Source organism: Rhincodon typus, chromosome 13 (genome assembly GCF_021869965.1).
Source record: "Rhincodon typus isolate 14 chromosome 13, sRhiTyp1.1, whole genome shotgun sequence".
NCBI lineage: Eukaryota > Metazoa > Chordata > Chondrichthyes > Orectolobiformes > Rhincodontidae > Rhincodon > Rhincodon typus.
The window spans coordinates 57,830,400-57,845,810 of NC_063344.1; the positions used below are offsets into that span (position 1 = coordinate 57,830,400).

At 41.4% G+C, this 15,411-nt stretch overlaps 1 protein-coding gene across 1 annotated transcript; it reads left to right on the forward strand.

Moving 5' to 3' along the window:
* The first annotated feature begins 12,724 nt into the window (after positions 1–12,724).
* Positions 12,725–14,694, forward strand: LOC125480958 (C-C motif chemokine 16-like). The gene is made up of 3 exons (XM_020518560.2): positions 12,725–12,801; positions 14,216–14,336; positions 14,451–14,694. Exons 1-3 carry the CDS (start codon positions 12,741–12,743, stop codon positions 14,542–14,544), a joined length of 276 nt encoding a protein of 91 aa, XP_020374149.2. The 5' UTR covers positions 12,725–12,740; the 3' UTR covers positions 14,545–14,694.
* Positions 14,695–15,411: the final 717 nt, after the last annotated feature.

The window sequence follows — 15,411 nt, forward strand, 5'->3', positions numbered from 1 at the left end:
TACACAGTCAATGGTAGGGTCCTGGGGAGTGTTCATAAACAAAGAGACATATAGGGTGCTGGTCCATAATTCCTTGAAAGTGGAGTCACAGGTAGACAGGGTGGTGAAGAAGGTGTTTGGCATGCTTGCATTCATTGGTCAGAACATTGAGAATAGGAGTTGACATATCACGTACAGGACATTGATGAGGCCATTGTTAGAATACTGCGTACAATTCTGGTCCATCTTCTATAGGAAGGATGTTGTTAAACTTGAGAGGGTGCAGAAAAGATTTACAAGGATGTTGCCAGGCCTGGGGGCTTTGAGTTATAGGGAGAGGCTGAATAAGCTTGTACTATTTCCCCTGCAGCATTGGAGACTGAGGGATGATCTTATAGAGGTCTATAAAATTATGAGTGGTATGAATAGGGTGAAAACCAAGGTATTTTTCCTGGTCTGGAAGAGTCCAAAACTAGAGGACATAGGTTTATGGTGTGAGGGAAAAAATTTAAAATTACCTGAAAGATAACTTTCTCACACAGAGGGTAGTGCATGTATGGAATGAGCTGCCAGAGGAAGTGGTAGAAGCTGGTACAATTACAACATTTAAAAGGCATCTGAATGAGTATATAAATAGGAAGAATTTAGAGGGACATGGGCTGAATGCTGGCAAATGGGACTTAGTCAGATTGGGAGGTCTGGTCACCAGGGATGAGTTGGACTGAATGGTCTGTTTTCATGCTGTCTGACTCTACAACTTGTCAGAAGCAGCAACAGGCGTAAAGTATGGTGCTAACCCTGCTGAAGCTACAAAACAGGACTACTTGCATATTAAACAGCATAAGCAGCAAGTGATGTAGCTAAGCAATTTTACAGCCAATGTTACGGTTATGGATCAGGCCTCACATTATTAATACTACTTTTTATTATTAATTACAAAATATGTTATTTTAAAAGAAGAACTGCAATAAAAATGTACTTATTTAAATTCAGTGACAATGGTAAAATCCTGTGTGATACATTTGCCACAACCTTCCTCCAAAAGCGCTGAGAGGATGTTCCATCTTGGTCTCCCGAGGAAGTCCCCAGCATCACAGGTGCGAGCCTTCAGCTAAATCAATTTACGACATATGTTCTCAATAAAGGGAAGGAGGCACTGAATACTACAAAGGCCATGTATCCTGACAACATTCCAGCAACAATATTGAAGACTTGTGCTCTGAAACTTGCAGTGGCCCTAGCCAAGCTGTTACAGTACAGCTACAGCTACAATACTGGTGAAATAACTGCACAGAGGCCTGTATCCGATCACCAAGTCACCCTTCGTTTACTTGTGCACGGTACATTGGCTGTGGTCGACCAGCTCAGAATCAGTCCCCTGAACTTAACTGTCCCCTCGCTTTGAAGAGGCATGTGGCCAGCTTTGGCATTCCTGCTGCCATTTTACCCTCCTCCCCCCGCCACTGTGCCGCAAGTGCTTACCCGGCCATTCCCACGAATGTGGGGCCACTGCTTGTGGCAATTTTTGCCCTTGTTGGCACTCCAGGCACCGTACCACCAACGAGTATGTTGGCATCAAACCCTGGCCACCAGACATGGCTTCTTGCTGGCATCTTCATCTTGGAAACCCCTGGATGACCCTGGGTATCTGACGGTGACCTGTACTCAGGACAATCACTCTTGTTCCTCACTGTATTATGCCGTCCTCTATGGTGATCTGGTCTCACCGGACCCAGAAAGGTTTTAATCCTGGTTGCAATGATCCTTCTGTTTCCCCTATTACCACCAGCTGTTTTAGTTTCGCTAGGACGGGATCTTTTGTATCCACAGTCGGATATTGTCTGCGGTGACTAGAGGGTGTTCAGGATGTTTAAAACCAAAATGGCCTGGTGGAGTATCTGACAGTGGGAGGCAGCTCAAGGCATTCACATTAGCCACTCAGCTTCCTGGACAGTGTACTAACTTGTACTTGTACGTGCTGAAAATAAGGGCCCAATGTTGAATTTTACCGGAAGGACGGCACCATCTTGTCTTCCTTCAATAGCGCTAGCAGGGGTTTGTGATCTGTTATTATAACAAATTCCCACCAGCAAAGGTGCTGGCGGAACTTCCTCGCACCAAAGATGACCACTAAACCTTATTTCTCTATCTGGGCATATTTACGTTCAGCATCAGCCGAAGTCTGGGAAGCATATGCTATCGGGTGTTCCTCTCCATAAGGCCAAAGGTGGGCCAACACTACCCTGAAACCATACAGGGAGGCATCGCATGTCAGCACCACCTCTCACTTCGGATTGTAATAGGCCAACACCTTAGATGACAATAGCTGCTTTTTCACTTCCCTAAAGGCTACTTCTTGGCTATGCAACCATTTCCAATACTGACCCTTTTTCAATAACAGATGTACGGGTGCCAAGATGGAGGCCAGGTTACATATGAACTTCCCTCGCCTTGCCTTGTCTGTCTTTGCCAACATTATTTTCCACTTCACTTCTCTCAGCTTGTTGTAATTAAGCTGGTTCTCATTTGAAGAAGGTCCCCCAGCTTTGGTTCCCTAACCAAGTGTTAAGAGTCGCTAAGAGAGTAAGAACCCACCACTGAATTCAGGCTGAAGCTATAGACGGCACGGCCTTATCCTCTTGATGCAGCCCTAGCAGGGGTTTGTGGTCTGTTATTACTCCAAATTTACGTCCATAAAGGTTTTAGTGGAAATTTCTCAAACCAAAGATGACTGCCAAATCTTGCTTCTCTATCTGGGCGTATCTTTGTTCGGCTTCAGCCAAAGTTCGGCAAGCATATTCTGTGGGGCGTTCCTCTCTGCTGGGCCAACACTACTGTATAGGGAGGTATCACATGCCAGCACCATATCTCGCTCAGGATCATAAAGAGTCAACACCTTAAATGAAAGTCTATATCCTGCCGATGAGACCATTTCCAAGGCTGACCCTTTCTCAAAAGCAATTGTAAGGATGCCAGGATAGAGAGCAGGTAATGTATGAATTTTCCATAATAATTCACCAGCCCACTGAAAAATCTAATCTCCTGTGTGGACGTGGGAATCTGGGTACATTTGATCGCCCTCACGTATATATTCCAATGCGTGTAACCCGGTTTTGTGGACTCTGTAACCCAAGTAGGTCACTTGGAATGCCTGGAACACACATTTCTCCCTTCAAAGGCGTACACTTGCCTGGGAGAAAAGTTTAAGCACTATGTCCAAGTTCTCCAAGTGCTCTTTATTGGCCGTCCAAGAAATTAACACATCATCCAGATAAATGGCAACCTGGGGTAGCCCTTATGAAATGTTCTCCATGGTTCACTGGAAAAGGGTACAGGCTGATGATACCCCAAACGGCAGTTTTGTTTACTGGTATAAAGCCTTATAGTTATTAATTATAGCGTACTTCTGGGATTCCTCATCCATTGGCAATTGCAGGTAGGCGTGGCTTATGTCCAACATTGTAAAGGACAGCTCCCCCACTCCAACTTTGCATACAAGTCCTCTATGCAAGGGATCAGGTACTTATTGAGCTGCTAGAAGTGGTTTACTGTTTGCTTAAAATCCCCACAAAGGCGTACTGAGCCATCGGCTTCACAATCGGAATGAAGGGTGCTGCCTATTCCGCAAACTGTACAGGTTTGATGATTCCTTCGCTCTCCAGCCTCCTGATTTCTGTCTCTAGTTCTGCCCACAAGGTTAATGGCACTGGGTGGACCTTGTAAAATCTTGGAATCACTTCCTGGTCAACATGTGAAGTGGCTTTGGCCCTTTTGATAGTCGAAGAACTTCTTGAAAAAAAACCTGGGTATTTCACTAGGACTTCACCAAGGCAGCTACGTTCCAATCGAACCAGTTGATCCAATCAAGGTGAATCTTTCTTAACCAATTCTGCCCCAATAGGCTTGGGCCCGAGCTTCTTACTACCATCAGTGGTAACTGCACCAACTGCTTCTCACAGGAGACCAGAACCGAATGCATTCCCTTAATCTGCAACATTTCCCCAGTGTATGTTCTCAGTCTGGCCGAGGTCTTGCACAAACCTAAGGGTCGGAGTCCCAAGTGAACCTTGTTAAAGACGGATTCTGCAACCACAGATACAGCTTGCGTCAGTATCAACCTCAGTGGGAACTGCGTGACCATTTAACCAAATATTAATTTTTATCAGTTCTGATTTGGACATCACTAAGCAATTTATTTGTTCCAACATACACATAGGGGGAATTTCCAGGGTATGCACTCTCCTGTGTACCGGCCTACAAGTTTCCTTACTCAAGCCAGGCCTTGTAGGACTCCTTTGCTGTCTTGAGTCTGCGTACTGGTAGCCAAGATGGAGGCCAGGTTACATATGAACTCCCCTCCCTTGCCTTGCATTTGAAAATATACGTCACCCTGCCGGCCCAGATCCTGAAGAACTTTTTAGTCTCTTGGCTGAGGCTCAGCTTTGTTGTGGGGGTCTGCTGTGGACTGGCCCCACTGCTCAGGCTATGCCCTGCGTGAGGCTCTGTGAGTGCCTGCACTCAAGTGGTGTTCCCCAAGCTCAGTCGGGCAGGTGAGGGAGTCCACTTCCATTGGGATGCTCCTGTAGTTCCCTTGCTCCACTTGTTGCATTTTCTAATCACAAAGCCAGTTGTAGTGCCTGTTTGAAGTCTAGTTGGGCTTCAGCTAGTAGACGCTTCTACATGGTTACATCATTCATCCCACATACCACATGGTCTCTCAGCATCTCAGTCAGGGTTAACTCAAAATCACAGTTTGCTAGTTCTTTCAACCACGTCAAAAATCCCAATATGGATTCCCCAGGTTCTCTAACAGCAGAATAAAACTGATAGGATTGGAGGAAGTTTGTGGTCATAATATTCTTTAACCAACTCCATCGACTCTTGGAAACTTTTAGTGTTTGGTACCTCTGGGAAAGTTAAGCCCCTTATAATCAAAAATGCCGCAAGTCGGCAAGCAGTTAGAAAGGTTATTCATTGTTTTCCATCTGACCAGAAAAAATATTGCATTCTTTCCACATACCGGGCTCAGTCTTTGACAGAGAGATCAAATGAGTCAAGCTTCCCAAATAAAGGAATGTTGCCAGAAATGCTTACCCCAACTCCAAGATGACTTTTGCAAGCAAATGTTCTTCAGTTATGTACTGTTTTCTCCTGTCACCACTGAAATAACTCCACAGAGGCTGGTAACCTGTCACTAAGTCACCCTTTATTTACTTGTACACCCTACACTGGCTGTGACCAGCCAGCTCGGAGTTAGTTGCCTGAACTAAACTGTCTCTCTCGCTTAGAAGAGGCATGTGGCCAGCTTTGGTGTTCATGCTGCCATTTTAACTGGCAATCGGCTTGATAATGTGGAACATTGCCCAGGTATGTCTTGCACACCAAGCGTAGGACAGCCCCAACCTAGCCAATTACTGCCCCATCAGTCTACTCATGAACATCAGCAACGTGATGGGAAGGGTCATCAACACTGCAATGGGAAGCAATAGAAGAAGAGGGGTTCTCTGCAAAGAGCCATACCCATGTAGGATCTACACCTTTCTCAATCTCATTGAAAAATAGTGTGCTGCTTACTGAAGTGTGCCACTTTATGCAGGCAGACCTACAGCTTCAAAGGAGGGCATGGATGGCATTACTGGTGGCTATGAAAGTGATCACAGTCTTGAACAACTTCGCATTGCGTTCCTTTCTGGATGCAGTGGTGAACATGACAATTGTTCTGGACCAGACCAAACTCCTCAAAATATATTAAGAAGATAGCCTAGACCCCAACTTTTATTACTTTTAAAGGAAAGTGTAAAGCATTGTTCTGGATGCAATGCAATTGATCCACTGACTGGCTTGAAGCAAAACACACTTTATTCTTACAGAACAGTTAAAATACAAACAAAAGAAAAAAGAATAGGAATAACTCAACTCTATTAGAAAACTTAACAGCATAATAGATTATTTAACTACTAACCAGCAACTTTGCCAATTTAGTAACATCTTATAAACACACCCTGGCAAAGGCAAATTCAGTAAAATAGATTGTCTCACAGGCAATTCTCCACCACTCAAGAATATAATATCAAGAGAAAACTCAGAGAGAGAGAGAGAGAGGTAGACAGAGAAAGCGAGAGAGAACTCAAGTGTTTTGCTCTAGCAGGGACAGATGTATAGCAGCTTACAAACTCCAACAGTACTAATGTTTAAACTAAACTCCTGATTCTGTGTGAGTTGGCCCCACCCCTTCTTGTTGCTTCTGTTGTTCCAACTTTAAAAAAAGAACAAGGCCTCACAAGCTGTTTACCTTACTGGCTCGGAACAGACCGCATAGCATCTTTGTCTCAACCTCTCTTCATAAAAATAAAACAGGACATTATACACTTCTTAAAGTCATTGTATCATCACACCATCCTTGCATAGTCCATGATCAACTTCTGTACAATCAAAGTCACAGAACTGAACACAAAGAATTTCATTCTTAGTTTTTCCAGAAAGAAGCAGGCAGAGACAACGTACATCGATTTCTCACCTGGCAGTGATAGAACAATTTAGAATCGGCCAGTTGCGCTTGATTGGCCCTACATCCACAAGAATCCACTCCCTCCACCACTGGCTCTCAGAAGCACCATTGCATATTATCTACAAGACAAATCACAGAAATTCCAAATTCCTCAGACCACATCTTCCAACCTCATGGCCACTTTCATCTAGAAGGACAAGGGTAGGAGATACTTGGGAACACTACCACCTGCAAGTTCCCCTCCAGGTACACACCGTCCTAATATGGAAATGTATTGTCATTGTGTCAAAATCCGGAAATTCCATCCTTAACAACATTGAGAGTCTACCTGCAGCACATGGACTGCAGAGGTTCAAGAAGTCAGCTCATCACCATCTTCTAAAGTAGTTACAGGCAATAATTCCTGGGCTAGTCCGAGGCACTGATTTCCACACCCCTTGAATGAATAAAATAAAGAGGGAAAACATCTTTCCTACATCTACCCTGTAAAGTCCTGTAAGAATTTTGTATGCTTCAATGGGATCACGTCTCATTATTCTAAAGTCTTGGGTCCATTCGCCTAAATTTCACTTCTTAAAATAGTCGTGCCATCCAAGGAATCACTCTGATGAAGCTTCGTTGCACTCCTTCTACATCAAGTATATTAACCCTAGGTAAGGAGCTTAAAATGGTACACAATCCAAAAGTGTCAAATAGAAATAAGCAGTCGTAAACTTTGCTTGTCACCTGAGTCCCTATCACCAGGTATAGGTTAATTGTGCATTGCTATCCTCGTTATTGGACCTTAATTCATTTTTAGCTTACATACTATGAGGATAACAAAACCAATTATTGAATGGGTACAATTGAAGCAAACTTTGTAAATTATACCATTCTACCTACAAGCAGATAGCTGAGAAAACAAACCAAACTGCATCATACAAAAGCTCTAAAGCATTTAGCTTTACACATTGACATGTGAAAATAGAAACACCAGCTGAATTTTCTGGAATTCGAACTAGCATGTAACAATTGCACATATCACAACGTATCTAAAACACAAACTAACAAAAGAACAAATCACTCTCATTCTGTAATTACTGATGGAAAATACAGTAAAAATATCGAATACACTCAGACCATGTGGCTATGAATGATGAATGCAACACAGTAGTGGTTTCGACACTCTGGAGATGATTAATACGGAAAGCAATGAAAAAAAAACCCTGCAGCAGCATGACAATGGTTTCTTGTTTGCAAAAACTTCCAGCCAAAACTCCCCCACTAGTTTAGTGAGTGATATGATACTCAAGCATACATGCTTAGGGAGATACCCACATTCAATTTGGTCAGTACTCGGTTACTACTTTCAGTCAAAGTTGGTTTGGGGGTGTGGGAGAGGTGGTGGTTGAGGCAGCAATTGGCCTTTGTACCTCTGGGTTTGGATGCCGAGGGGTGTATTAAAATAAATTAGGTATGCTTCCTGCCCCCGACCAACATCTCGTGATCTTTTTTTCTGAAGTAACAGTAGTGGGTCCAGGGTGATACGTAACTGCCACCCTACTGTGACAATTTTCCCAAAGATTTTGGGACTCAAAGGGGCTCCTAAACATAAACTTGCCAGCAGCAAGACAAACATCACCTTCTTCCAGGAGGTGACCTCACCATGGGCTGGTTCTAAACTTGACGTCATAACAGGCAGGCGATGGATGGGTGCCAATTCAATCAGGTGGCACTGCAGCTGTACAACATCAGCAGGCTCACTGCAGGAGGCGGGTGCTGATAATTCAAGTTGGGAACTGTGTGGCCACCTTTAATATGGAAGTTTTCTCACTGGTCAGCACATGAAACATTAAGAATCCACAATGTCTATCTGCAAGTGATTCATCATGAAGAGGAAATCCCTCTGCTCCATCTGTCTTGGCCGAAATTATGGTCTTGCATTCTTGTAGACTCCTGTTCAGAGCACAGAGCTTTGATCACCCATGCATGTCTGCCCAAGGTCTAGCCTTCTGTAGGAACTAGCGGCTTAGCTCGTGGTGGGTGGATGTGGTTGTTGGGCTGGGGGTGAGATGAGGGTGTGGAGTCTGCCGGGGGTGAAATTCTGGCAGTATCACAGATGTCACTTCCATTTGGAGCCCTGACAAGACAAATTGCCTGCCAATGTTCATGGAGCAGGTAATTGTTCCATTTCCCTTTAGGAAACCGCTCCACCACTAATCCCACTATTTTTCTGGGCCCCCTCAATCGTACTTCCAAGCCCACCACAACATTATAATTTCAATTCAGCCCTATGCATTGGGTCACACATGACGAATAGAGTGTTGGGAGAGGTACTGGAGGTCATCTGGTACCAATGGAAGTAGAAATAAAATCAGAAAGCACTGGAAATACTCAGCAGGTCTGACAACATCTTCGGAGAGAGGAAGTGTGTTAACATTTCAAGTCAAATGTGTCTTCTCTTCAGAATGGCTGATAATTGAGTGTTCAGCGCATACTGCACTGAGCAGTAGAAGAGATTTGTTGTGTAGTTACTGTTGGAGATATGGGGCTTGAAAATGCATTCACTGACCTTGACCATTTGCGTTGGGTGACAGAACATTTTTTTCCTATGGAAGTGAAGTCACGCATGAATGAGTATCCCAGTGAGGAAAGGAAATAGGAAAGAGGGGTGATTGGGGAATGGGTGCTGCTAGTTAATGGAAGATACTAGTTAATGAAAAGTTACACAACTCACAACACAAAACAAGTTGTTGCTCTAACTTCGGAGGGGTTGAGTAGAGAAGGAAATTAGCCAGGTAGTCAATGGCTCAAATGAAGAAGGGTATCACAGTAAAACCACTGCAAATGAAGATCAAAATGGCACCTCAAGTGACTCTGTGACCTCCAGACCACTTTTTAAAAAAAGAGTCACAAGCTGTCAGTTTCACGCACGGTTGCTCTGGACAGTATATGTTTGTTCAGGTGAAATAACCAAAACTGATCCAATGATTTAATAATTTCAATGTAAAGCCTAAGAATAACTTCTGCAGATCCTGTAACATTATTCTATTTTTTAAAAGAATGTATTATCCAAACACTGAAAGTGCCTTGCTTTTAAATTATAGCTATTTGGGATTTCTAGTTGGCAAGGTGCCAGCTTCTGAGGAAGGGTCACCGGACCCGAAACGTTAACTCTAATTTTTTCTTTACAGATGCTGCCAGACATGCTGAGCTTTTCCAGCAACTTCTGTTTTTGTACAAAGTTCACTATAGTTCATTTCTATTCATAATTTCGCATTTTCACGAAGATATTATGAAAATTATTTTGATATTTTCACCCAGTGTTATCCTCTGCTGGATGTCTTAATCTGACATTGGAAACACCAAAAGAGTCAGTCACTTCAATGCTCCAACAGCTAAATAAACCATGTGGCGAAAAATAGTGAGAACATACAAAATATCACTATTAAAAGATTGCTGCATAATGCGTAAACAGTTAATTAGATTGTGAACACCAGCTTTATTGTTCAATGGCTTAGTCCTGGAACTCCCTTTCTAACAGCACTGTGGGTTAACCTATCTTCCATGGAGTCAAGTTCAAGACTACAAATCACCATGGCTTTCGCAAGGGCAAGTAGGGATGGGCAGTATGTACTGGCCTAATCAATGACATCCCCATCCTGTGTAAGAATTGTTAAAAATCTTGTCTCCAGGTCTTTATGGCTTGTTCAACTGCCACATAATAAATCCTGAGGCTAAAACCTGGTACTTTCCAATATATTACACGTCAAAGATCTGTTGGGCAGATGGTACGCACATTACACCAAATAACACTCAGAAGCAACAATCTATTTAGAGTTTAGATTCTTCAAGGCCTATTAACTGTTCTCAAGGGTCTTTCTTCATGACATGATACCTGAATAGCACTACCTGAATTCAAATCCGACGTGAAATGGCTGCTGGATGTTTGGAATTTTTCTTGTCCAAAAATATGCTTTATTCAGAAAATTTGTAAACAGAAACGTATCCACTTAACTATCACAGGATTTAGCAGAAAATTTAACATGTCCCAAGACAATATGTTCCACTCAATTCAATTGTAACGGTCTTAATATTTACAAAATATATTCCATGTCTGGCACACAGCCTGAGGGCAAAATATTTGAATATTTGGAATATTTGTAAGTCTCTACCTTGATTTCACTGTAAATATTTTTACTTTACAGAAACAGTACACATGGGTAGCAAGTAACGCTTTAAAGCTGCTGGAATCAGGCAGCTCTACTCCTTTACTGCACTTGTTAGATGTCAGGGACACTACAACATTCTAGAGAAAAACACAGATGATCACACAGTTTCAATTGAGGGTTAAGATTCAGTCCAACTGACCCTGCAAAGCCCTCATTCCAAAACCTAGAGGCTTACATCAATGTTAGGAAATGTTGACTCATAATGAGTCAGAAACATCAGACATATTCACAGATTTGTATCCAACAGCCAACACACTGACACCTCTAGAACCTGATGCATCCTGTTCCAATGTCCAGTAAATTTGGTATCACAGGAGTATACAGATAAAAGGGAATGGCTCCGAGAGTCATTGATTCAAGACCCCATGAAATGTCGTGGCATCTTTGGCAAGGAGACTTTCAGTTGATTGACTGTCCATCCTGAGCTGTTTAATCAGTGCTCCTCCACATCTAACACTACTTGGAACAAATTCTGAGAGTAACAATGTCACTGAACATACTCAGGGTGGGGAACTTCAATGTTCATGATCACCAAGAGTGGATTGGCTGCAATACCACAGATCACGGTGACTGGGATCTAAACGATGTAACTGGTCTTCTGCCAGATTGTGACAGAATTGACACAAGGTTCAAAAGCACTATTTCGTCTTCATCAATCTGTTAGAGATACATGTGCCCGTGTCAGCATTGGTAGGAGGTTGGTAGAGGGTCACTATCATTATGGTGATGATGCCCTGACTTCACACACAGAACATCATGCAAAATGTATATGGCACTATTACAGCCCAAAGAGAAACAATTCTGAATTTGACCAGCAGCTCAAAAAGGAGCATCTATGAAGCTTCGTGGACCATCAGCAGCAGCATGATATTCAACACCCACCACTAACCTTCTAATCTGGAATATCTCTTACTTTATTATTACCATAGCCAAGCAATAATCGTTGGTCCAACAAGGAGTGTGATAAGGCACATTAAGTGTTAGCAGCAACCCAGGAACAAACACATGTAAAACACTGGAATATAGCTCAGCGCCAGGAACTGAGAATGGGGGTGAAACTGAAGGTAGATATAGTGGTGGGCCCCAGGGTCAGTTATTTGACAGCTACATTTCTTGATAAGTATTAATGACTTTGGATGTGTAGCACAATTTTAAAATTTGTGATGACAAAAAACTTGGAAGGGATCTGAACAATAGGGAGCACAGTGATAAGAGTTCAAGAAGATACTGCTGGGTTTGCTTGTGGAATGGGCAAACATGTGAGAGATTAAATTTAACGCAGAGAATTGTGAGGTGATAGTTTTCGGACGGAAGAAAATGAAAAGGTAATATAAAATTTTAGGCCAAGTGAGCTTGGGTCTGCTGTAATTATCAGCTCACAATTATTTGTTAACTGTACAGGTACCAGAGGAGAATTAAGTTTCCACAGCAGAATGTAAAATGCAGTGAAGATCTGACTGCTAAAGTTCAGCTGACCTTCAGACGAAGAGCCAAGTATATTTTCTGAACGGAGTGGTCGTACTTTTGCAATGGGTATGGAAGCTTTATCGTTTGTTCCGTGTAGTTCTTAACAGGCAGGTCTGTGGTTTAGATGAGGGGTAGAGATATGTTAATGAGATATATTGATGAGTGAAGCTATAGAAAATTAAGCAGTCAAGTGAAGAAAGAAAAATCAACTTTTTATGAGTGCGATGAAATAGAGAACAATTGAAGGCATCAACCAAATGAAGTCACCAGGGATTTGTAGAAACTAAAGGTTGTTCAGTGGTGAACGTAAATACAATGCTTTCTGTGAACAGTTATTTCAAGTGAACAGAAATGTAAAGGAAACAGCTAAAAATAGGAACTGGGGCTGATGCACAAATCTGATTGCCTTATCAGAGTTTCCGCAGGGGCACGGTAAGCCTACGGCCACAGCATCACCTCCCCTCATGGAATTTAGACAGAGGGCTGACCATCTGAGAGGATATATACAAGCTGCATTTCAAAGATATTTTAGAATTTTCAACCTAGCCTGCCCTGAGGAAATCTGTTTCAAGAAAATGAAGCAAGTTCTTGTGGCGCTGATTTGTCTCAGTATTGTCACCTCTGTTATATTAGCAGGTGAGAGAGCATTACATCTCTATTATCCTGTTATATTTACTGCCTGATTTTATGAAATCCTGTTACTTAAGTAAATTTAATATAAATTACCTTTGAAGAATATAGTGAACAAATTTTTCTCTCAACAGCTACAAAATGTATCCTGGTCATTTTTCATGTTTTACTAAGTTTTAATGTTATTTTTGATATTTACTGAGTTTAATAGTATGAAACAGTCACTGGGATGGAATGAAGTTAGAGATATGTACAGTACAACCTAGTATTGTATTACTGAAAGAATAATTTTGTTTTAAAGTAGCAGTAGTTGGTGGTTAGAGATGGTTAGCATGGTTACAATACTTCACTGTATGTTACGAAGCACGATGATTATAAAATCAACAAAACCCACAAGAACCACACAACCAGGGTTCTCTATTGGAATATTGCAGAAGGTTCAATGCTGCCTTACAATGGCATGTGGAATTATTACAAAGTGTTGGATTCAGCCTTACATTAATTTTTAAAATGAATTTTTAAAAACTGAATACACTCCAAGTCGACTAGGTCAGAAATCACAGGACTCCAGGTTATAGTCGAACAGGTTTATTTGAAAACACAAACTTTTGGAGAGTAGCCCTTTCGTCAGGTGAAGGGGCTATGCTCCAAAATCTTGTGTTTTCAAATAAACCTGTTTGACTATAACCTGGTGTCCTGTGATTTCTGACCTTATCCATCCCAGTCCAACACCAGCATCATGACTCTGAGTTGAGACTTTGTAATCAATGATGAGCAATGTGATAACATTGTTAATCAGAATAAGTCTTGTATCTTTATTAAGTAGAATCATGTGATGATTTTCTCAAAAATATGTATAATGTTTAAAATCTAGAAAAGTATATTACATGACCATTCAAAATTGACATTACATAAGATGCAAAACAAATATGTTTATTCCAATACTCTATGTTACGTTTTAAAGCTACAATTACAGTTAACATTTACAATGATTCATGATATAGCAAACTCACAGCTCAAGGAGTTTTACTTATTCTCCAGTTTTTAATAATATAAGGGCTGAAAGGCCTCAGATGGTGGCCTTTTCACATTGTGCCTTTTCTGTAGCTTCCTCAAGTTTTACCACACTCCTTATATAGTGCTGGGTGTTGCAAGGTATCAGTCTGCAACATTCAGCAGTGGACATTTATGTTAACTGGAAGACCAGCAAGTTTCAGCCTGACCAAACAGCATCTTTCACTGAGTTGATGGTCCTCTAGCTGCTGTTGATGGAAGTGACTCAATTTTAGATTTCAGATAACACGTGCCAGTATAAACAGTCAGGAGAAGCAAAGTCAATCTGGCCTGCTTAAGTTGCTGGAGACTTTTCCTGTTCTTTCCTTAAAGCAGTAAATCATATGCCTTGAATTTTGATTTCCAGGTCCAACTCCAATACGGAAGAACTGCTGCCGGAAATACTCAAAATCAATCCCTGCCATCAAGAACGTTCAGGAATATCGCATTCAGGAAAATAATGGTCGCTGCAGAATTAAGGCTGTGGTGTAAGTATTCAGAACAGGGAGTTCTTTGCTGAATTGTGGCATTCTATCTCATTATTAAGAACATCTGTCATACTTAGTGAACACTAGAAGTGAACCTTTTCTGTTCTTTTTCAGATTCACAGTAAAACGAAGGCAGGTCTGCTCAAACCCGGATGATAGTTTAGTGAAGGAACTTCTGAAAAAACTTTCCCAAAATGAACAGAATTGATGAAGATGTTGATTCCCTGCGAATGACAAGGACATCAGAATATTTGACACAGGACGAAAGTTATCATAAAACGCTTTTTAAGTTCATCTTTCAACATTTTATATATGTTTCGTTGTCATCAGAAAGTTCATAAAAGCAAGAAACTTTAAATACACCAGCTAAATTTGTTGAACCAAAATCAGTCAAATACAATACCACTTAATGTTGGTGCTGCTTTTACACATCACTGATTTACTTCATAGTTTTTATTAATGCTACAGATGTGGAATGGATAGGATGTGCCTGTCTCCAAGGACAATGGACAATTTGTAGTTTCTTATTGATTAAATGTTGAATTTCCCCCATTTCTAGATCTAATATTCTCACCAGGTTGACTGAAGACAGTGGCCACTGTTGGCACATCAGTCTCTGGACTGGCAGAAGATGTGTAACCCAGTAAGGAATCCGTGTGGGTACACCCAGTAGGTGTGGCCATTCAAGTCCCTGGAAAGCCAGCCAAGTGATCAAATTCTGGTTTTGTAAAAAAAGAACTTCCACTTTTCTGAAGCAGGGCAAACCTTATATTAAAAAAAAATAAAATTTTGAAAGTGAAATTAAAACTCTTGTAATGACTGATCCATGGAGAATTATCCCATTTTAGCCAATTGCACATATAAAATGCTAGTTTGTTACAATTATTAATTTATAGATTTTAACTGTCATATAATGTGGTGCTGCTGTCCTATGTAACACAGAATTATAGACAAAGAAATCCATTGTTCACAAAACAAAAATCGTTTACGACACCTTCTTACATTATAGAGTCTTTACTGCCAGGCTTGATTTTTCTTTGATCATATTAACATATTTCAGAAAGAGATTGAATTA